At 39.5% G+C, this 24,292-nt stretch overlaps 1 protein-coding gene across 3 annotated transcripts; it reads left to right on the forward strand.

The window, feature by feature from the left end:
- On the forward strand, window positions 1-23,853 carry LOC122992163 (uncharacterized protein C21orf62 homolog). 3 transcript variants are annotated; one of them, XM_044365820.1, is made up of 3 exons: window positions 1-216; window positions 10,330-10,469; window positions 21,988-23,853. In XM_044365820.1, exon 3 carries the CDS (start codon window positions 22,051-22,053, stop codon window positions 22,807-22,809), a length of 759 nt encoding a protein of 252 aa, XP_044221755.1. In that variant the 5' UTR covers window positions 1-216; window positions 10,330-10,469; window positions 21,988-22,050; the 3' UTR covers window positions 22,810-23,853. The 3 variants fall into 3 exon arrangements, with proteins under 3 accessions (XP_044221755.1, XP_044221754.1, XP_044221756.1); XM_044365819.1 differs by lacking the exon at window positions 1-216 and adding an exon at window positions 10,045-10,175; XM_044365821.1 differs by lacking the exon at window positions 1-216 and adding an exon at window positions 10,062-10,175 and having other exon boundaries at window positions 10,334-10,469.
- Window positions 23,854-24,292: the final 439 nt, after the last annotated feature.

Consider the following 24,292-nt stretch of genomic DNA (forward strand, 5'->3'; position numbering starts at 1 on the left):
TGGGAAGAGAAGAACTGAGAGGGGGAGGAGGGTGACGGGTATTCAATGCCTGACTTGACTAATTAACTGACCCTGTGGAATTTCAGCTCGACTCCTCGGAGATGTGAAAGCTCCTCACAGGCAGAGATGAAGGTAGAGAAAGTCATCCGGGTTGATTTTAGAGAGCAGAAACGCATAAAATAAAAGGTGGGGGTCAACAGACTCATTGTCAAAGAGGTACGTTGAAGTTTATGTTGCCCTGTGATTGGATGGATTGCTGTTTTGATGTGTGTGGGAACGATGCACCGCACACTACAGTGTTCATTTTGGCACCTGATTTCCATCTAGTTTTAGTCTTTTTTGGTCATGTGGTTGATGTTAGTATTAGTCTAAAGTTACTAAAAAAAAAAAAAGGTTTTTGTCCTGCATTTTTAATTTGTTGCCTGTCTTCTAACCATTTTGAGGCCACCATCTTTGTTTTGCAGTCACCATGGTTACAGGTTGTTCTTGTCTAACACGAGGTTGTTGTAAAAGGTCAGTGTTGACTTGTTGATGCCGACATTAATCCTTGAACTGATTCATTCTCTCTGATACCAACAGGAAATAGAGCCAACTGAAGGTAACGTTAGCTTGATAATGCTACGTTAGCTTAGCTTTTTATAAATGTGGTCCTGCTGCCTGCATGTTTTCACGGTTTCTGCAGATGTTTTGTTGCTGCTTCTTGTTTAATTCTCAGTGGATTGTAGATTAATTTAGTCCATAAACGTGTTTCTTCCGTGAACATCATATAACATTACTGACAGAGGCAGAACTTTACTGAATGCCTCTTATGAACGCTCTTATTATTATCTAAAGAGGCTCAAATGTGGTGATATTTTTTCAGTGAACATCTAGAGGAAGATTTAGATGGTCGACTGCTGACATTAGTCCTGGAACTGACTCATTTCTTCTGATGGCAACAGGAAAGACTGAAAGTCAACATTAACTTGATAATGTCGATGAATGTGTTCATGCTGCCTGCGGGTTTTCCTTGTTTGTCAGCTGTTTGGTTGCTGGATTGTTGTTGGATGACTTTAATCCATAAATCTGTTACTGACGGAGACACAATGTTTCTGAATGTAAGATACTGCTTATTAACGGCAGGACAACATGTCAAACAGCTAATAAACAGCTTACAAATTTTAAATTAACACAGTCATTAGTTTATTTGTCATTTAGATTGTATTCATTGATGATAAACATTTCATCATAGTTGTAGTTTTAAAGGGTTTAGTTTTGTTTTTGTTGTGAAAATATTTTTCGTCATAGTTTTCATTGACTGAATCAAACTGGTGCAGAACATGCTAATCTTTAATCTGCAACAAATGTGGCAGCAGCTGTGGATAAACTGTGCTGTATGATGAATCTGATTAAAGATTTGAATTTGGAACAAGCTCGACTGTCGACTGAGACAAAAGTGAAACAAAAAGATAGACAGCTCAGGACATCTGTATGTTTGGGATAACTGCCACTTTTCAGTATTGATGCGTCATGTTTCAGATACTGTCACAGTCTCTGCCTCGTCTGTTTATCCTCAGAGTCAACACCAGCTACTTTCTGTGCAAACTGTTTAATCTCCTTGCAAAAGTCAGTCTGTTCTCATGAGGTCACAGAGACTCAGTTTCAACTAAATATTTAAACCCAACTGTTTGTTTTAGATTATTTAAAGTGAAGAAATATGCTATTCTTCTCTGAGACATTACTTTGTTGTCACCAAATCTGTTTGCTCCTGTTCAGTAGCTCCCCCTGCAACTAAAGGGGCCATAATATGCCTTTTGTAACTTTTTGTTATTCATATCCTGTTATGATGTCGGATATCTTTGCTAAACTTGGTCAAAAGGTCCAGAACTTGAGGTGAACATATGTAGAAATGCTCCCTGCAAGTCAAAAGCCAGGGCTTCCTGCTCTGAATGCTTAGTTTGCCGACATTTTTTAAAACCTTGCCAACGAGCTGATGTTGGCTTGTTGCACATACCCATAAGCAGCTGCCCGTTCCATAGCCTTGGTTGTTAAGGTTTTTCCATGTGTTGTTCACATTGTCCACTCTCTCATATTTTGGATCAGATTTTGGCTCAAACATGTGTGATTATATTTCAGAATTTGACATATTGAGTAAAGAATGAGGAAAGGTAGTGAAATCCCACTATCATAGTTTGTTTTATATCATTGAAACAGCTTCTCAGGTGGCCAGAAGTCAGCCGTTAAGGGGGCCTTAAAGAGACAGGAGCTAAAACGGCCTGTTTCAGACAGAGGCTGAACTGAGGGGCTGCATAAAGGGCCAGTAGAAGATAAATAAGGAGTTTTTAACTGGAAATCATGCAAAGATATTCCAGTAGAGCCCCATAAACATGAATAAATACAGACCTGGAAATGTGCATGATACAACCCCTTTCACTGTGATCTGAGGTGACTACGGTGTAAATCTTTTATCCATCACATTTACTTAATACTTGAACCTCAACAAAATAATGCACCAACAAGCACTTTAAGATAAACTGTCTAATATTTTTTCATCAAATGATTTAAAAGTTAAATCTTACTTCTATTGTTATATTCTACTGTCTATATCAGTACAACAGGGTGAAATATGCAGGTCAAGAAAGAACGAAGTCATGTTTTAAACCACTATTGACTTGCTACATCCTGATTCAACCGCAGTGCAGACGTGTTTCCTCTCATAACACTTTCAATTTCATTTCTGAGTTAGTGGAATAAACTTTCAGTTCTCAAACAACATCTAAACAAACAAGAAAGGTAAAAGTAAAAATGGCTTTATTTAATCTCTTCCTTGTTTCTGTTGTAGTTGTTGTAAAGGCTGCTTGTTTCAGCTAAACAGTGTCACAGCTGACCACAGAAAATAGAAAAAACACTGAGTCAAATAAGCACAGATGCCTGAGAATGCATTTATTGTTGCTTTTATATTTAAAAGGTTGATCTCAGTTGTTCTCATCTGTTTTCTACAACTGTGAAATTACCCTCAAAGCTTTTTACTGTAAATCTCCTGTTTTACTGAGCAAAGGCAGTGACGTACATATTGTACGTAATGTGTCACAACAATGACGTGCGTTTTTTTTAAACCGCACAAAAACAAATGTGAGACTGTGGTTAAAGTGATTTCTCCTCTATACCCAAGACTTCTGAGAAGCATGACTGCGTGAAGTCTTCACAGAAAGACTTCCAAAGAAGTTTGCTTGAGTGGGACTTTCATGGTTTATGTTTTATGTGTGTTGGTAATCAGCAACCACAGTTCAGCAGAAAGAGAAGCTGGCAGTAACAAGCAGCTGGCAACTTTCATCGCCAATGTATATGAATAAATATGAATAAATGATTGATTTATTGAACAGGACAGTGTGCAGTATTAAGCATAAATGATGCACTGCACCGGAGTTAGCTTGAAGCTAATTTGCATCCGTAGTCCATTATAATCAAAACATACAACAGCACAACAACAAACAGTACAAAGCAAAAAACAAACACATATTACAGATAAATATATACTGTATATAACAGATCTATCATCTGAATTTAATAAATAGCACTCAGCAGCAGAAATGACTTGTGTGTCCCCGAAGTGAGAGAGGTGCTGTGTGCATTTACACACATGGAACAGCAGCTGTTACGTAAATAATTGTTTATAATCATTAATTATCACAGACAGACAGACAGATTCTAAGTTTACAGCCCAATTCAAATTTATACAGTCAAATTATTGGTAACATTGAATCCACACACTCCAAAACTCCAGCTGGTTGTCAAAACTTGGCAACTCTGGTGTAATAAAAAGCTCTGAATGAATCCCATGACCTTTATCCAGACTTAATCTCTCTCTTAATCTCTGTGGTGAAATGATGTTTCAACACCAGCAGGTTATACAGAAATGAAACAAGTCTATTTCTTTGTGCTGATACAGACATATTGGTGAGAAATCTTCCCTATCTTCCATCAGGGCTTGAAAATATGATTTAAAGTAAGGTAAAATAAAAATATTTTTAAACCTTTATTCAATTGCAGCAAAAACAAACAAAACAAAAACATAATAGACTCATATTTTTAAATGGCACTTGAATATTTGGCATTTTAGCAAGAATCACCTGTTTGGCAGCAGTTCTAATGTGGGAAACACACACACACACACAAACATGTGCATGAAAATCTCATTTTGACAGAGTCTGATGAAGCGGGGTGCACCAGGCTCTTATATTAGATATGAGATTAACCATTAGAAAGTGTGTCATTTGTATCACATGGGCAGTTTTGACAGTAAACTTGTCGTTGGGAAATCTCATAGAGAAAGAGGTACTGCAACCATAAGTTAGCATGAGGCTATAAGCTTAAAACAAACACTGGATATGCAGACAGGACTCCTACTTCCTCCAAGAAACAGTCCAGCATAGGTTCCCATGAAAAGCTACAACCTGTGTTTTGTACAGATTAAATAAACATGATGCAACATTATAACGTTACTGAGCTTTATAGGTGCTTGTAGGCAGATTTTGTCACATCTGCACAGAACCCTGTTTCCAGTCTTGATGATAATCCATTAAGTAGATGTTAAAAAGCTGAAAACTGATGTTTGGGATGGATCAGGACGATGTCTGGGCCTCCTGGGCTGTTAAATTATTCAATTCTATCTCCTCTGTCTTTTTAAGTTATTTGAAATTTTGAAATTCTTGGCTCAAGATTGAGCAGTGTTGAGGCGACACTCAGAAATACTAATACGTCATATCAGAAAGTCAAATCAAGTTTGCAGGAAGCTTCAGAGCGGTTGTGTTTGTGTGTTCGGCACATTTTACATCGTCATAACAAGACTCAGCACGCAGCAGGATTTTTTACTTTTTCCATCTTCAATCTTTGGATGAAGTTTTAAAACATGGTTTCCTTCTGTTACTCAGCTAAAGGAATATAATAAATCTGTGCTAAAGCTAAGCTAGAGACAACCAACTACATTTAAAAAAAAAAAAAAAAAGACAACATCCTGTTGATGTGCAGCCCCGTCTCTTCAGTCTGCATACAAATAACACGACTTTACATTTTCAAATTGCGTGCAGTGCATACGCCAAAGTTCAGTTTTGCATGCGGGTGATACACCAGTCCTCCCCAGAGAAGTGATGTCATATATTGCAACTTTCTGTCTTTTTTTATAAGGTGATTTTGTGTTATTAGGAGGAGGAGGCGGGTTGGGTGGATAGCTAGATATGGAGCTGGTACAGCCAGAGAGCACTGTTCGAGACCACCAACAGCACATTTTAACCATCACATACGGGCATTGTAACGGAGATTTTAACCGTTACGTCAGGGTTTTGTTGTTATTGTTACTGCATTTCATTGTTTTAACCCAAACCATGATCTTTCCCTAACCAAGTGGTTTTTGTGCCTAAACCTAACCAACGGCATGGTGTTAAATGACATGCAAAAAGATTGAAAATGCAGCCTGCGTGCAAAATTGGACTTTGGTGTATGCACTGCATGTAATTTGAAAAGTGTAACATTGTGTTATTTGTACACAGATTGTCACGAAAGTAGCCCAAATGCAGAGACGGTAGGCAAAGCAGGTCTGAAGAAAACTTCTTTATTTAGAGTAGCTGGGGGGTCAAAAAGCAAAACTGACAGCAGAGCCAAGCAGAACAAGCTGAACAGGATTGACCGAGACTGAACATACTGAACAGGCTGTACAGAACAAAACAAAGGATCCAACAAAGACTGAACAGAAAACTAAGACTTAAAAACTAACTGAGCTAACCAGGAGATGTGGTGCAGGTGGGGAGATGGGCAGAGAAGGTCAGGAGAGGGGAGTGAGGTGATAAAACAGAAGGACAAACAGGATAGGCTGATAGGGAAACACAGAGAAGGGCAGGACTGACGAGGCTGATGAAGGGCAGGTGAGAGGAGGAGCACATGAACACAGGAGGAGTGAAGGAACACACAAGGGAAACACACAGCAAACCAAAACCCAGAACACACAACACTCAAACCACAACCCAGCATAAATCACTGTCTCAGAACACATAAACTTAGGTACACCACAATCTAACCGAGCATGTAAGAAAGTCTTTCAAAGTCAAATAACATAAACAAGCTAAACCAAATGACCCAAAGGACTACACAACATAAGTGTAACAGTAAAACCCAAAGAACACAAAGAGTCCCAAACCATGAGTCCATGACACAGAGTGTTAGACTTCGTTGGGACGTCTCAACTGTGCAACAGCAGGTTCTTCCCCTTGATTCAGGATCAGACTCTGCTTCATAGACAATATATACTGTCTTACATCTTCAGCTGCAGACATTATTGCAAGTTAACCATGGGTGTATAAAGAGAACCGGATACAGCATAAGAAGCAAGGCCCCATTCATCAGAGCTGCTTAGTGGTGCGTGAAGCCAAAAAAGCTACTTCCTAAAAACATACTGCACATGTTCTATGGGCCCAATGCACCCATGGAGCGTGCTCAGTAGCGACCTCCACTGGGTGAGACGGCTAACCTCTGGTTTAGCCCCCCAGCTAACTTGAATGGGGATGAAATAATTCAATCGTGCGGCTCTTCTAGACTTTCGAAATGTGAAATGGATCAAATTATGATAGCAAAATGAATCATTTCATGGGAGTTGTGATGCTCAAAAAAAAAAAGATCTGCTGATTTGCAGACGTCTCTTTCACAGTGTAAGTCTACAGGAAAGGGTGTTTTTGGGCCCAACAGCATCATGTGACGTTGTAATTACACGTTTTAGCCGCTATGTCAAACTGGCTTCAAAGCCCTGTGCTCTTCCTGTATCCAGTTCTCTTTATACATCCATGAGGTAAACATGCTGCTGCATTCATTAGGTAGTATCGTGATTGGCTGAGGGTGAAGGTGGCGGCCACAAGGAGTAGGTGCTCATTAACAATGCAGATTTTATGTAAATAGCTTTGGAAATAGCCTGCTGAAGAACAGAGGGGAAACTGAGCTGTAAGGAAAGATGGTTTTAGAGAAATCTAAACAACTTTTGGTGAGTAAAATGTCACAGAGATGTTTAAAATAGACTCAGTTTTTTAAAATGAGTCAAAGGCCTGAATACTTCTTTAATCTTTAAAGTCCTCCTCCACTCAAAAATGTTTTTCCTCTTGTTCAGTTGTGCAGTTGGATGTTTGAGCTTCACTGTGCAGGATGATGTATGTGCAGAGTTTGACACTATAAGAGTGTTTTCACATTCATCTGCTGAAAGTGGAAAGTTTCTCTGAGATCACTGAAAATCAGATTTTCAGGGCCTACGAGTATAATTTGTGTCATAACAAATACTTTGGAGCCAAAGCTGGTCCAATATTCAGCTTAGACAAGTTTGATGTGGAAACTTGAAGCCTGCAGTGCATAAACACTGAGAATGGACTCAACAGTGAAGTAGGGGACATCTTGTGTCCAGCAGGAAACATATTTGCATATTTCTAGATTCTGGATTTTTTTAATGAGGGCGAAGGAGTAGATGTCATCAAAAAGATTTTAACATTATAATTTAACTCTTTTTTTGTGGAAAAACTATATCAGATACAAATGATTATTCAAAGTAGAGTATTTTATATATAACTCAAAACATGTCTGGAGGGGATCTTTAAGATGCATCACAGCATATGTGAAAACTTTGACCTGCTGGTGGCGCCAGAGGAGAAGTCAGAGGATCACCAAAGTCACGAGGATTCATCGTCTGGGAAACGTGATAGTCTGTACCAAATTTTGTGGTAATCCATTCAGTAGTTGTCGAGATATTTCAGACTGGACCAAAGTAGTGGACCTTGCCCTCTTTGAAAGTCCAATACGACTACAGGCCTTATAAAATGAGAATATCTCAGTAAATAATGCACCAGCTGCCAGCTGGTCTCCACCCAGCATCACGGTTCTGGAAGCACTGGGTGTTTGGTGCAGCTCTGCCCCTGGCTGCCATGTTGTCTGTTTTGGCTAGTATGGGAACCCAACAGGAAGTGATCTCACTGCCCGAACCCTCAAAAAAAAGAAAAAAAAACCAACACAAAAACGAGCCAGTTTTCCATTTGCTCTGCTTGGCCTCTGTTTGGGATCTGGCGGTTATGGGTTGTTGTTTTTTTTTTAACTTTGATTCAGATTCAGTTGCTACCAACAACAGCTGTTGCTGTGCAAATATTAACCTGTTTTTCAACATGACCTTAGCTCACACTCTACCCTAAACCTCCAAACCCGGGCCAAAACAGACAACACACCCTGTTCTAACGCGGATGGGAAACACACTCCATTAAATGTTCTTTATGGTCAATTGCATTAGTTTTGTTGCTTGTTTAAATAACCTCTAATGTACCGACAGGAGCATGTGTGGATGTGGTGAGTCTCAAGATTCAGTACTTCATTGCCATAGTCTATTATGCTTTGGTGTGCAGACTGACAATAAAACATGAAAACAAACCGATCGTGGTCACACAATAAAACCATAAAATAAATGAATAAAACCAAGTATTCTATGACTAATAAAACCGGCATTCCTATAAGGATGTGATCTGCATAATGTGTGCCGTTGTGTATCATCTTGAACAGTAGTGGAAAGTAACTAAGTACATTTACTCAAGTACTTGTACTTTACTTGAGTATTTCCATGTGATGCTACTTTCTACATTTCAGAGGGAAATATTGTACTTTCTACTCCACTACATTTATTTAACAGCTTTAGTTACTTTTCAGATGAAGATTTGACACAATGGATAATATAACAAGCTTTTAAAATACAACACATTGTTAAAGATGAAACCAGTGGTTTCCAACCTTTTTGTCTTTTGACGTCTTACAAAAAGCAGTGTGTAGTCGGGGTCACATTTCACATGTCTATGAGTTGTTAACAGCTCCACCAAATAGTGATTTTTCCCTCTAAACTTCTTCTAAAACAGCTTCTTACCTCAGGAGGTCAGAATCATGAACATATTGTTCTTCCAGCAAACAGACCCACTCCCCCCACTCACCCTCTCACACCTGAGTAGTGGTCACTTTAATATTGAATTATGAAAAAAACATGCACTTATACCGGACAATTAAGATGGACATTTAAAAGATCTTAAGTGCATTTGAAAATGCAGTTTTAGCACCTTATTCGTTTACTTATTTATACATTTTATTACTTCTTTTAGTGTGTCTTTTAATTTATGTTTTCTGACATATTATTTTAGGCACATTGTCTATTTTTCTTTTGCACTGATTTGGACTGAGAAGACCAACATTTCATTTTTATGCAAGTACACAAATATGACAAATGTAACATATATATAATATCATCCACAGAGGCTGATTTTCTGCTAAATGAGTACTTTAATACTTTAAGTAAATTTAGCTGATAAAACTTTCATACTTTTAGAAGAAAAAAGTTCTGATCATAAATCTGTTTTTTTTGTTTTTGTTTTGTTTTGTTTCTGACTTTTTCTCTAATCTTTGGTTTTTGGTGAAATAATAATAAAATAGAAATAATAACAATAATAATAATAATAATAATAATAATAACATTTATTTAAATAAAACCATGTGAGAAGTTTAGAGGGAACAATTAACCACCCACAGACATGGACAAGGAGACACAACTAATATACTATACAAGAGCTTACAAGACAAAAAGGTTGGAAGTACTGGTTTTATCTTTAATCTTGTATTTTATAAACATCATCATATGTTTTAATAAGTGTCATATTTTAATCTGATTCCAGCTGTCAGATAAATGTAGTAAAATGAAAAGTACAATATTTGCCTCTGAATTGCAGTGAAGTCTAAAGTGGCATAAAATGGAAAAAAAAAAGTTCCTTACAATTGTACTTAAATGCAGAGTTAATGTTACATTCCACCACTTAAATATGGTTTGTAATTATATTAACAGCAAACATTGAGGAAAGTATCAACCGGGTGTGAATGAATAATATTTTGTCGTTTTTCACCACAAGATGGCAGCATACCTCTCTACGGGGGGAAAAATATCTCTGCGTTTGGAAAATGAAAGGCGGCTCCCAAAAGAGGAGGAGAGAGAGGGGCTGAGGAGTGAGTGAGGGAACGGGGAGAGGGGGGGTGGGAGAAAAAGATGAGAAGAAAGGAGAGAGAGAGTGACACAGAGAGAAAATGGACAGGAGTGTTTGTGTCTGTCACGCTGTCGCATCTGAAGAGAAATTTACCAACCCAGACTCCAGAAAGTAAGACTGTTTCTATCTCCCTTCTTCTTCCCCTCTCTCTGTCATTTAGACTTTCCTAATGATCTCTCTCTCTCTCTCTCTCTCTCTCTCTCTCTCTCTCTCTCTCTCTCTCTCTCTCTCTCTCTCTCTCTCTCTCTCTCTTATGCGTTGTCAGATAGACAGATGAGATTTTCCAGTCAACCTGCAGACAGATGTGGAAGCAGCTGCTGCTCTCGTCGCATGAAGAAGCTGGATAGTTCAGCCTGGAGCCAGACGGCAGCAGCATGCCACCTTAACCAGCACTGAGCGCTCCACGTAAGTACACGTGCTGTCATGCAGTCGGCTGTTTTTTTCTGCTGCTCATACAGAAAACATGTGTGTGTGTGTGTGTGTGTGTATGTCTGTGTGTGTGTGTGTGCTGCTGCTTGATGTCTCACTCTCTGTGCTGCTGCTCTACATGATGATATTTGCATTTCATACTGCTGTTAGCTATAATCTCCCCAAAAAAACTGACTTTGATTGAAAAGTCACAAACATTTTTGGCGTGGGAAGTGACTCCTCTGGTTATATTTGCTCACAATGAGAGACAGCTGGGTTGTGATGTAATCTGCCAGCTCAAACCACAGATTCTGGCTGAGTCGCCTGATAGGAAAATGAACAGTGCTGTTAATCAACTGCCTGTAACCACACAGCACATCCTCCACAGACCAACTACTGGTCTGTGGAGGATTTTTTGTGTGTGTGGCTTAAATCTATGTATAACTCTAAAAGTCAGTTCCCCCAAATCACATATTTCATCACTTAACGCTGTTTTTTTTCTGGAAGGTACATTTGTGATCTGTAAAAACCCAGAGGGTTATTTAAAAACATTGCAACACTTTTTCTCAAGGTATTTCAAGAACCCTCAAACACTTTTCTAAAAAAAAAAAAAAAACAACTATAAAGTATAATTTATCTGCTGCACATAAAAAAAAAAATGTTTTACATATTTCTCCAGTTGCGACTGTATTTACTCCTCTGAACAAAGCTGGAAGACAGGAATAGAACTGTAAATGGAAAAAAAATATGAAATAATGGAAGGTGATGAATATTAGAGCTGCAACAAATGATTATTTTCATTTATCATTCAGTTGATTATTTTTTTGATTAATGGTTTGGTCCATAAAATGTCCGTAAATGGTGAATCATGTTGATCACAACTCAAAGATATTCAGTTTACTGTCATAGAAGACTAAAGAAACCAGAAAATATTCACATTTAAGAAGCTGGAACCAGAGAATTTAAACAAAAACAATTATCTTAACTAATCTAATCTGAATTTAGTTTAAACTACATAGATTAAAGAATTAGATTAAAAAATACTAAAAGAAAGTAAACTGAAAAAAACTTTAGTAAAACAATTACTAATCTAATTAACTAAAGTAGTTGACAAAACCATTTCAACTCATTTGTTTTGTAGTTTTTGATCATAAAACAGTTGATCAGTTTACTAAATCTCCATGAACCTGAATTATGTTCACAACTGGGACCTCTCATCCATACATCTGTACATATTTTATATCTATACCTCCAATAAATGTATTTTAATACAGTTTAACTAAAGTCATCTAATCTGAAGTAATCTAATCTTATTGTGGTATAACTGCTCATTATTTGTGACGCTGCAGTACTTGTTTGCGCGGTGTTGTGACCCAGAAAGACACATGCAGGCTGTCAAACTCCTGCTTAAGTACTGCTGCTGCACTGTGTCTCACACCCAGGAGAAACTGTTTGGAAAATCAAGTGTTGCTCTTCTTCTGTCTGACCAAACTAACAAGAGAGGTCTGGAGATGAGGCTGTTATGAGACTCTGGAGTTTTGTTTTACAGCCTGTTAACTTGATTCTATTGTACAACAGTCAATAAAAATAAACCGCCTGCAGGACTAATGCAAGAAAAATGCATGAAGAGGGGAAGTCCTCAGCAGCTGCCACTGTGTACGCATGTTTGGTGAAAGCCTGAGATAAGGTTATAGACACATACACGGGCTACGTGAGTTAACACGATGGAGTAGACGCCATTATGATGGAAACAGTCAATTACATGAGGTATTCCTTTGTACAGTATTGACGCTTCCTACATGTTTACTGGCAGACTTAAAGAGGCTATAATCAATATTTTTCATAATAAAAGTGTCTGAGGTTGGTTGTGACTCATAGTGATGAACCTACAGAGATTTATCAGTGACTGTGCAGCTCCTCTCGGCTTTACGGAGCTTTATAGTGAGTTTCAGCTCATTGTTTATCTGTTCAACTGAAACTTTACTGTTTTGGTTCACTCTCAGGGCTCTCATAGCGTCATTTTGGGCCGCAGCAGGCAGCTGTTTTCAGAGAAAAAGCTTTAAAAAGCCGCTGTACACTACCTGCTCAGCACCAACTCAGACACAGTTAGCTGTAGACTAGCTGGTGAACATAGTGGAGCATTTAGCAGCTAAAGAGCCAGATATTTCCCTCAGGAGTTGGTGGAGAACAAAAACAGAGCTAAAAGAGAGTGAATATTGGACTTACATTTACCTGCACAGAAGCACTGAGCGGAAGATAAACTGTTATTTGTCAAGCAATAGCTACAGCACATTACCTCCTCCTGAAACCGCACGTTGTTGTTTTCACATTTCTGTTTGTGTACATGTTACACAGATGAGACATAACATGGTCATTTGTTAGAAGCTGGAAGGCATATTTTGAACTATGGACAGAGTCTTTATGCTAAGCTAAGCTAATTGACACCTGAGGGGTGCACTACGAAGCGAGATTAGTGGTTTAGCGAGGTACGTTGAGCATAAAGCCAGAGTTTTCAATGTCAGGAAGGTGGCTCTCTTTTAACCTGGCTACATCACCATGGTAACTTATACTGCAAACTTAACCTGGTCCGGAGCAGGTTATGTTCCGAGTTTCAGCTTAAATCAGCAATAACTAACTACCTTCACTAACTATCTGATTTGCTGCAAAGTCTGTTTAACACTGCTGGTACTGCAGCTATTAGAACACCGATTAGAAAATTGGTTCATCTTCTATCAGACTTACCATTGATTTGATATGTCGTAATTTATAATGGTGCAAGAGGTCAGGGTTACTTGTGGGATGGGATTTTGTTACAATATTTCAAATAAAAAATGAACAAAAAAAACAAACAAAAAAAACTCATGAAGAAATACTTTGAACAAAAATATCAATAGATTAATCTTTTTTATCACAGATAATATTCAATCTATAATATTAATTTCACTTTGATTTGGCCAAAATCTAAAGTGATTTCCACTGATCCTTCATTATGGGTCAGACCTGAATGCACTTCTTGAGTATAATGTTTAAATCTGCTGCATCGTGTTTAAAGTTTAAGAGCTCTGGATGTGGGAGGCACAGAGAGCACATTGAGTGGTAAAATAAGTGTATAAACTAATTACGTGATTAATAAATTAATGAATTCGTTTTTTAATTAATGAATTTACATCAGCAATTCCTCTCTTGCCTTGTTTGCAGCGACAGCGTTGCTTTTTACTGTGATAATGTATTTATATTATTGATAGCTCTCCATTATAATGATCTGTTCCTCCTGACTGAAGTAAGCGGCACACCATAGGTCCATTTTGTGCGGAAAAAGAGTCAAATGACGCGCCAAACACCCCTTTTATGGGGACACGCACAGAGCCTGAAGCAGAAAGCCTGAGTTAACAAAGAAAGTTCATATCCACCATCGTGATACCAATTATCTCTGATCTGGAGTTTAGGGTTTGTCGAGTCAGCTCACACAAAGAAAACCTAGGTATGTTGAACTTGCTTCGTAGTTCACCCCTCAGAGTGATATCGAGAGCCAAAGTCATGACGTCACTTCCTGTCTAGCCTCTGTTCCACTAGCTTCAGTGTTTCTTTCATCTGTCATTCTGAAATATGAAGTTTGTTCCTAGAGTTTACTTGCCATATTCAGATATGAAGACAACTTAGCTCCACTACAGCAGCTGCTGCTGGTTGAAGTTGAAACCTTTGTGATTTTAACAGCAAGTTAAACAGCAGTTACTTTGTGAACACAGAAAAAACTACAAGCGTGGCGGCGATGGGTACTTACATTATCCTAATGTTGGTTTCATCCATATCCGTAAAACTCCCCAACGCTTTCTTCAAAGTCTTTTTTCAGCTCTCTACTTGTAACCTCTGCCCTCTAAAAACTTGTACAGTGTTCGCCGTTGTGTCTGAACTGGCCGCTGCCCCTGGACTCATTTATGGAGGATTTTGAACGAGATTTTCTGGAACAGAACCTGGACGTTCCAGTTTTACTTCGGCTCTCTATCAATCTTTTCATGGAACGCTCACAAAGAAAAGCAAATAAGTGTTTTTGCCAAATGTTTTTTTCCTTTAATGATTTATATCTTCATGAGGAAACTATGGACTGGGGGGTTGAGCACCACAGACAGGATGAGGAAGTATTGAGAGGCGGACTAACAATAACACAACAACAATCCTATTGTGTTCTTGTGCAGCATCAGTGGTGAAAAGTAACTAAGTACATTTATTCAAGTACTGTGCTTAAGTACAGTTTTGAGGTATTTGTACTTAACTTGAGTATTTCCATGTGATGCCACTTTCTACATTTCAGAGGGAAACATTGTACTTTCTACTCCACTACATTTATTTGACAGCTTTAGTTACTTTTCAGATGAAGATTTGACACAATGGACAATGGACGTCTTACAAAAAGCAGTGTGTAGTCGGGGTCACATTTCACATGTCTATGAGTTGTTAACAGCTCCACCAAATAGTGATTTTTCCCTCTAAACTTCTCACATGCTTTCATTTCAATAAATGTTCAAATGGTCCAATATTTCAGCAAAAATCAAAGATTAGAGAAAAAGTCCAAAAACTGAAAACAGATTTGTGTATCAGAACTTTGTTTTTTCTTCTTTCCTCTCCCATTAATCATCTCACGACCCCTCAGATTTATCTGCTGACCCTTTGGAGGGGCCCGACCCCTAGGTTGGGAACCACTGGACTAAACTAGCTAACTGTATATAAAGTAGTGTAAACTAGCTCCACCTCCAGCAGCTACAACAGTAACATGCTGCTCTAACACTGATGCTTCACTATTAATAATCTAATGATGTCATATATAATAATATATCAGTCAGAGGGACCAAACCACTACTTTTACTGCAATACTTTAACTACATCAAGCTCATAATACTTATGTACTTTTACTGCAATACTTTAACTACATCAAGCTCATAATACTTATGTACTTTTACTGCAATACTTTAACTACATCAAGCTCATAATACTTATGTACTTTTACTGTAGTAGGATCTTTCATGCAGGACTTTTACTTGTAATGGAGTATTTCTACAATGCTGTATTAGTACTTTTACTTCAGTAAAGGATCTGAATACTTCTTCCATTGCTGTGCAGGATCTTGATTGTGCGTCATTGCATCGTTAGATGTTTTACAGACAGTTTACATGGGAAACAGAAGGAAACCAAATAATTTGTGACCATTCAAGTGTCAAATGAACACAACCCACTAACTCACTGATTCACCAGAACACAATGCACCAACACCAGTTTTCCATTAAGTTTGTGCTTTGTTGTAAGAATTTTATTCCAAAGTGGCACATTCACTGACAAAGTGGTTGCTGATGTGGAAGTAATTTCATCACTAAATGTGTCATAATACTTCAGGGATATAGGAAAACCTGTTTAATGCATATTTTGGCATTTTTAAAATGATACCCCTTCATTTTCAACTCAAGTGGAGCTGCTGAGAGAGAGTGAGAGGAGCGAGAGACATTGAAAAGAGATGGATGACATGTCAGAAGAGAGGGACTGTAACTGAGAAAGAGAGGTGGAGAGAGAGGAAGGGAGGATTAGGGTGGGTGCCTGCGGTGGAGCATGATGTCAGAGGAATGCGTTGAGCCTCTCCTTCAACAAGCTGGAGCCGAGTGGAGCAGCGGCCACATCACACAACATACAAACACTTTCACCCCATATAACTCTTCTTCTGTCACATCTTCCTCTCCACAAACACACAGGACCAGAGTCAGAAAGGCTCTAATGCAAAGACATAATTTAGATCATTTTTACTGAACAGACGTGAAGAAAGTTTACATTTCTCTGACATTTACTGTACAAAAATGCAAAGCAGAAGCAGGTTACTGTAACTCATATTGTCACTTAATGATTGGGGAATGTGTTTTCAGTGGCCAGTTTCTGTCTTTGTTCAGCCCTCCCTCCCTCCCTCCCAGCATCCGGCCCTGCAGCTGGAGCTTGTTGCAGGGATTACAGCGATGGAGATGGAGGAAAGGAAAGGCAGAAAGTGAGAAAAAAGAGGAGAGAGAAAAGGAGTGGTAGAGAGAGGAAGACAGACAAATGGAAAGAGAGAGAAAGCGGCTGATATAATGTGTGGGAGAGCCAGACGCTGGGAACAGCTGGAAAGACGATGACTAATATTAGCAGTGAGGTAAGACGGTGCAGGATGGAGAGGACTGGCTGTGTGTATGGAGGGCAGCTGCTACTGTAAACCAACCACAGTGAAGTCACATTTATTTATAGCAGCACAGTCATGATACCAGAAATGGGACATTGATGCCAAATTGTAGTTTAACCCCTTAACATCCACTTTCCCCCCCCTTTGTTTCCTCTGAAGTACCAATTTTGATGTTTCTTATGGTTCTAATGTGTGAGAACTTACTGTATATGACATTAAACTTTTCTCTGTCCTCCGTATTTAAATATCCTTCTTCATTGAAGACGAAAAGATTTGATGATCAAGTGATGTCTGGGAACAACTCCTTGATCAACAAGATGCCAACCTTGTGCCTTTCCTGCCTTTGACCCCTGCTGATTTGACCTACCTGAGAGTCTCCCCCCTCCCTTACTATGCTGCCTTGATCCTCTATGCAAATGCCCTACCTCCCTACCTTTTGGTTACCAATTGTTTGATCTTACGGTATAAAGTGTTCCCATCCCTTCTACTCCGGGTCAGTCTACTGTATCAGACCAGCTCTGGGTCAGTAAGCTCACCGCATATCCAGAATGCTATTAAACCACTTCCACCGCAGCAAACTTTGAACAAGGACTTGAGTGATTTTCTTCAACATCATCCAGCTGATAAAGTTGCATTTTTCAAGATCTGGTTTGCACTACAAACTACTTTTCCTCATTTTTTGTGGTGGTGCTTTCAAGGACTGTCAAAGTTGAGTCTCTGAACTCTGGGGCCAAAACAATCCGTCCGCCATGTTGTTTTCTCGAAAAAGCAGACACTAAAATATCAGAATATTTGTAAGAAAACTAGTTTCGACGATATGATGTGGCAATCAGAAATGTGGCGCTACTGTTACGAGGCTGGATGTCGAGCTGTGGAATCAGACATGACAGAGTCTGGAGGAGGGAGCGACCACAGGAGCTATGACGCACTGCGTCATCATAGATGATGATGGTGACTGTCAGAAAGAACGGAGACACAAGTGAAAACTCTGCACTGCAGCAAACTTCTCAGTGCTTTGGTAAACCTGAATGTGTCTTCTCACAAAATATTATATCTGACTTTGCCAAAAAAATACAGAACAGTGACTGTGTTACTTGTAACCTAAGCAGCTGCGTTCAGCTTGAGCACAATCCTGGTTCCTCGTCGTCCACGGTGATAAAAGAAGCAGTGTTTGGTTGTAGTTTTGTTCTTCTTCTATTGTTTCCCAAACCGAGCTGGAGCCTGCAGACTCTGAGGTTTTTGTGACTGTCCACCGAAGTGCTCTGGCAGCATTCTGTGTGCAACTCTTGGTGGGTTTGCAGTGACCTGTATAACTAACTCCAGCATGCTGTTAGTTTTTATGATCCTTGCACATCAGTTCGATATAAACAGACTCAATGAGGACAAGCGTTTTGTAAATGAACATAAGCCTCAGTAAATAAATATATAATGCTGCTCAGTGCTAACTTGTCTCTGCAAACCAGCCACCTGCCTTCTGTAAAGACCAACAGTGGCCTTGGACAGGATCTGGTGCAATGCATTGTGGTTGTTGTAGGATTTCCACACTTAGAGCAACAGGGGAACCTACAGCCTTTTTTTTTTTCAGTTTTTTCTAGTCAGAGGCCACTGATTTCGAAAATAACTGCACATTGCTACATGGGTGACCTAGTTTTAAGAAATCATCCTATTTGAAATTCCTCTTAATCTGATCCCACTCTGTCTGTCAGTATCATATCCGGTATGTATCAGAATCAGCTTGTTCCAGCTCTTTATCGAAGCTATATCAGTGAAATATTCAAACTCGCTTCCATTACTTGGCTTAAAGGACCCACAATTTGCAATATGTATTTTTTCCCAGGCATTAACATCTGTATTGATCTGAAAATCAATTTGACACTTACTTATGTTGTGTAATCCAGCACAGTAAACATAAGTCTGTATACATTTTTGCCAGTGTTGTTAAATGGTAAACAGTGTTCAGCTCGTCAATGAAAACTCTGATGAAAAATATTCATTGGCAGCCTTTTTTTTCCAAAGACAGACAAGACAGTTTTAATGTTAAATCTTATTCAACAACCTGCATGCATCACCGTGGCTCCTGATTACTTTAACAGTCTCTGCCACCGTCCAAAAATATCTCCAAACTCTCAGTCACATACCATTTACAGCAGCTATACTATAAGCTATAAAAACGTTGCCTGGACTTTAAGTTCAGTGGCTTAAGATCATTTTGTTCATCATCCAGTTCAACATCATGTTCTTTTGTTTTTTTTACATTCTGGGAAAAGATCTTACAATGAAATCTGGAATAAAGTCAGGAAACATTTCTATAAATAACGTCCCATGTGACCAGTGAACAGGCTGTAGAGAAAGGGGAGGTGTTTTCCCGGAGACACAAAGTGCAGAAGCATCTCGAACAGAATAGATAACCTAATAATTATTTTTATAAATAGTTCTTTATGACTCTGGCTGTATGTTTGGTGTCATCATGCTGCAGAATACATGTTGGAAAAGATCCTAAAAGTGCCTAAAACTTTTGCACAGTACTGTATATCCAGTTTGCATGTCTGCAGTCCAGTTTCACATGATTCATCTGTTTTCTTTGTATCACTTATCTTCTAGAGGAGACGTTGGGAGAGAGACGGACCCTGGTCAGGTCGCCAGTCAAAAACAGGGCGAACACATAGCACATAGTATACTCACACTTACGCCTACAGGCAGTTTAGTCACCAGTTAATCTAACCTGTATGTTTTTGGTCTGTGGGAGGAAGCCGGAGCACCCAGAGAGAGAACCCACGCAGGCACACATGCAGAACATGCACACAGAAAGGCCAAAGCCGGCCGGTGGTTTCGAACCCTCTCGCTGTGAGACAACCATGCTAACCACTGCACCACCGCGCTGCCCCTCTCATGAGTCAGGAAAAAGCCAATTGAAAAGCTGTTGAGGCCAATGAGCCAAAACCCACACACTTTCTCATGGTACATTACATATTTCTATATCACACCCCAAACATGACGTCACTGTATACTTAGTCTAATTGTTTTTTTTCAAAAAGGCCAGTCTGTTACTTAATGAGCCACACCGTGCAGTAGTAGTTATTATTAACTCTAACAAAAGGCCACTTTAAACACTTTAATAACACTTTTTTGGCCACTTGGAGGCAGCAAACACATACTTGACATATCATAAACTTTTGCGTTGATATGTTGAACTTGTTAGCAAACAGTTGCTCATTTCCACATCCAGCAGTTACGGAGCAACATTATCATTCATGTGGAGTCGTGTTTCTGTCCACCTGGTGAATATAAGTCCGATATTCACTCTCTTTTAACTCTGTTTTTGCTCTCTACCGACTCCTGAGGGAAATATCTGGCTCTTTAGCTGCTAAATGCTCCACTATGTTCATCATAGTGGAGCATTTCCACTAATCAGAAGGTCGGCGGTTCAATCCCAGACTCCTCCTGTCCGTACATCAAAGTGTCCTTGAGCAAGATACTGAACCCCCCCAGAGTCACTGATATTATTTTGTATTATTTGTGAAGCACTTTGCAAGGTGCGATATAAATAAAAGTTATTATTATTAGTATTATTATTATTATTGCTCCTGATGGTTGCGGCAGCACCTTGCATGGTAGCTTGCCGCCATCGCCGTGTGAGTGTGTGTGTGTGAATGGGTGAGTGAGCAGCAGAATGACACTGTAAAGCACTTTGGATAAAATATAAATGCAGCCATTTACCAGCTAGTCTACAGCTAACTGTGTCTGTTTGGTGTTTGGTGCTGAGCAGGTAGTGTACAGCGGCTTTTTAGAGCTTTGTCTCTGAAAACAGCTGCCTGCTGCGGCCAAAAACGACGCTATGAGACGCTGAGAGTGAAGCAGAACAGTAAAGTTGCAGCTGACAGATAAACAATGAGCTGAAACTCACTATAAAGCTCCGTAAAGCCGAGAGGAGCCGCAGAGTCACTGATGATTCTCTGTAGGTTCATCACTACGAGCCACAACCAACACATTACACACTGACAGATCAGACTATGTTAATATAGAAAATATTAATTATAATTAATTACACAAGCTTCAAAGGGAATGTAGCATTCAGCAGGGTGACCATTTCACTTTCCTTACATTTTTGAGAGTGAATGGCTTTAGAAATTGTTAATCCTATTTTCAGAGTAAGTATTTTAAATGTTTATTCCATTTTTTATGTTGTATATGTGGATAGAAATCGTAATCCATTACATCATAGTTTTTGCTTTCAAAGTCTAGTTTTTATTTAGTTTTAGTCTTGTTTCCCTTCATGGAAATAAAGATCAATGAATATTTTTTTCATCATAGTTTTTGTTGATGAAATGTAACACAGCAGGGTGGAAAAGATTATTTAGGAATTCACAAAATCAAAATACAAAATTACACTCAGGGGTTCATGTAGGATATTTTTTAATTTGTTTTTTGTCGTTTAATTTATTCGTCACAGACTGTGTGTAAAAAAACATTAATCTCAAGTAATGAGTGGAGAGGCTTTGTATTAGAGTTAGCTTTCCACTCTACTTTAGTTAAACGTGTCCTCAAACGTGTCCTTAAGACCTCAGTTAAAATTCACTACAAATAAAATCACCTAAAATATAAAAGCGGCGTCTTTGGCACCAAATTTCTCAGACCTGCTTTTCGACAATCAACTAGACTTTCCTAGACCGTCCAACTTTTAAAACTGGAAAGTCTTCCTTCCTTTCAAAGAAAGTCAAAGTCTGGAAGTCGAGACTGCTTATTCAGTCCACTTTTCCACCGTTCCTAAATGGGGAAATAAAGAAGCCAGTGTGTTATTACTCCTGAACATTTAATGTGACTGGCCACTGCCTTTTTCACCACAGCACAGCATGGCGCAGGAACTTTTTATAAGCAGCCGTACACCATCCGCAGTAGCCTGAGGCCTGGAAGAACCTCTCCCCAGTAAAATTGGAGAGCAAGAAATAAGTGGCTCAATTATGTGTGTGTGTGTGTGTGTGTGAGAGAGAGAGAGAGAGAGAGAGAGAGCCAGGGCTGGACTGGAAATAAAGAGCCGAATTCAGCTGGCTGTTGGTCGTAAGCTGGCTTGCACATGTTGTAAAAAATACAGACGCAAAGCAGAAGCAGGTTACTGTAGGGCACAAAGCGAGAAAGAGTTTCATTGTGTGTCATGTGCTTTTAGTGAAGTCAGGAGCCACAGTGAGTCATAGATGGGTGAGCAAATGTCTGATGCTGCTGAGCTTTGCTTTTTGAGGGAGAGTTCTCAGTGCTGTTGTGTCTGTCTGTCTGTTTATACAGCATTTATCAATATATTCACATGCCAACTTTGCTCCTGTCTGTTTACAGCCTCGTCCATCTCTCTACACTCCGGTATCTCCACTTGGTGAAGATGTAGTCTGTTTGATCTCTATGGAGATGTTTCCAAACACAGTCTCCTCTGCCTTGTTGCCATGGTCACTGTGGTTTCTGTTCATCCTGACCCCCATCACCCAGACAACAAGCTCTGCCCCCACACCTGAAACTTCTCTGCCGGTCAACACCACGCTGCTGTTCGACAGCGGCGCCCCGGGCTTCAACCTGCGGAACTGCAGCTGCTCTGCTCCTGTCCGGGACTGTGACGAGGCTCTGGCCAACTCGCTGTGCAGATGCCGCACCGTTTTGCGCTCCGCTCTGCCCCCTGCTGGGCTCAGAGAGCCTGGACAACTCACCGTCTGGGTGAAGGAGCTCTGGGTCCTCGAGGAGCTGCTGAACAGCAGCACAGTTGGCCATTTGCGGTTGTCTTTTTGTGGAATAAAACCAGTGGACAGTCAGTACCTGTCTCTGCTAGGTCTGCAGACCCTCAGGATCCACAGTGCAGCCCCAGAGGCGCCCTACCCCAACCAGGAAATCACAATCTCCCCCGCAGCAGGGGTTTCAGCGGAGCTAGAGGCCCTCTCCTCTGACTTCTCCTCCTCCCTCCACATGACCTTTCTGGATGTAGCAGTGCTGAACGGGCTTTCTTCCCTGAAGGCGTACAGTGTGGTGGGACCATCAGCTCCCACCTTCTCACAGCATTTCCCCCTCCTGGCTTTGCCCCTCACTCCGCCAACCTCTGACACTCGTGATGACTCTGCGGACCTCAGTGAGCAGGCTGCAGAGCCTCTGCTGCTCATCACGTTTGTCTACTAAGACGTTCTCATACATCTCTGAAGTACAAGTGACAGCTGATGCACAGGAATTATTTACAACACAGCTGGATGTTTCTTGTTGGAAAGTTGCACATCTGACATATTTACTGTGGAATATATTAACTTGTTGCATGACTGGCTGCTGTACTATGACTCTGGCCTAAACGTGTTTTTGAAGAGAGGTTGACATTTTTCTCTTCTTGATGTGTTTTCTTCAGAGAGATAACTTGTACATGTGTGCTACACTCCTGCTGCTGTTTCTCCATACCCTCAAGGAGTTGCCGAGGAAATCCTGCACTCATAACGCTAGACAGATACGAGGTTTGGGAATGTTTGCACCAGCAACAACTTCAAGTCTAACTAAAGCATGTTTTTGATATCATCCTGTAACAGAGGTAATGTTGGTTTGTTACCTGGAGGGCTACAATGACCCTGACCCTGATGTCGATGCTTTGCTGTTGTTCTGGAACTGCTGCACGTACATTTAGGGCTTCAACACCATGAGAGAGTGTTTACATACATATATACTGCATCATATTCTTGTTATGGATATTTACAGGAGAGGGTTTTGCATGCACGTGCACATTCTGATTACAAATGTTAGTTCCGCTTTGTTATTGGGCAGCCAAGAAGTAACTGATCGCTTTATTAATGGTTAATAAATTGTTTTCTAATGATTTATAGATCAGGAAGAAGCCATTAAGACTAACCAGGCTGTGAAAAATCTCTTTGGCAGGTTTTCTAGTTGGCAGTAATTCCCTTTTAAATGTTGGTACTCCATTAATTGGTATCTCTAATAAATAAAGCATTAGAACATGAGTTATTAATGATTAATAAAGCCATTACAGTGGTGCTTTATCAGAAAATGGTACAAAAGGCGACTTTTAAAAACCTAGCAACACAAAACTTGCACTTATTAATGGCTTTGACCTGATCTATAAAGAATTAGTAAAGAATTTATTAACTAAAACTACAGCTGCAACGATTAGCTAATTAATCGATTAGTCAATGGACAGAAAATTAATCACTAACTATTTTGATAATTGTCTTGGGTCATTTGCCAAGAAAAAATACTAAAATGTTCTGGTTCCAGCTTCTTAAATATGAATATTTTATGGTTTCTTTAGTCTTCTTTGAATATCTTTGTGTCTGTTTGTTGGAACAAAATAAGACATTTGAGGACGTCAACTTGAACTTTGGGACATTTTATAGACCAAGCGACTAAATAGCTAATTGAGAAAGTAATCGACAGATTAATCGATAAAGAAAATAATCATTAGTTGCAGCTCTGACTAAAACCATCAATTAGTAATTATAAACCCTTCATAAAGGATGCGTTACTAGAAAGCAATACCTCAATGTCCTCTTAGTCATGAATGACTCAATGGAAAATGAGGTCATACAAATACAGTAAAAGCAAGCAGTAAATGGGATAAAGTGTTAACGAGGTTCAGCATTCCAACTATTGCATCAAAGTTTGTAAT

Source organism: Thunnus albacares, chromosome 11, assembly GCF_914725855.1.
Source record: "Thunnus albacares chromosome 11, fThuAlb1.1, whole genome shotgun sequence".
In the NCBI taxonomy this organism is placed as follows: Eukaryota; Metazoa; Chordata; class Actinopteri; order Scombriformes; family Scombridae; genus Thunnus; species Thunnus albacares.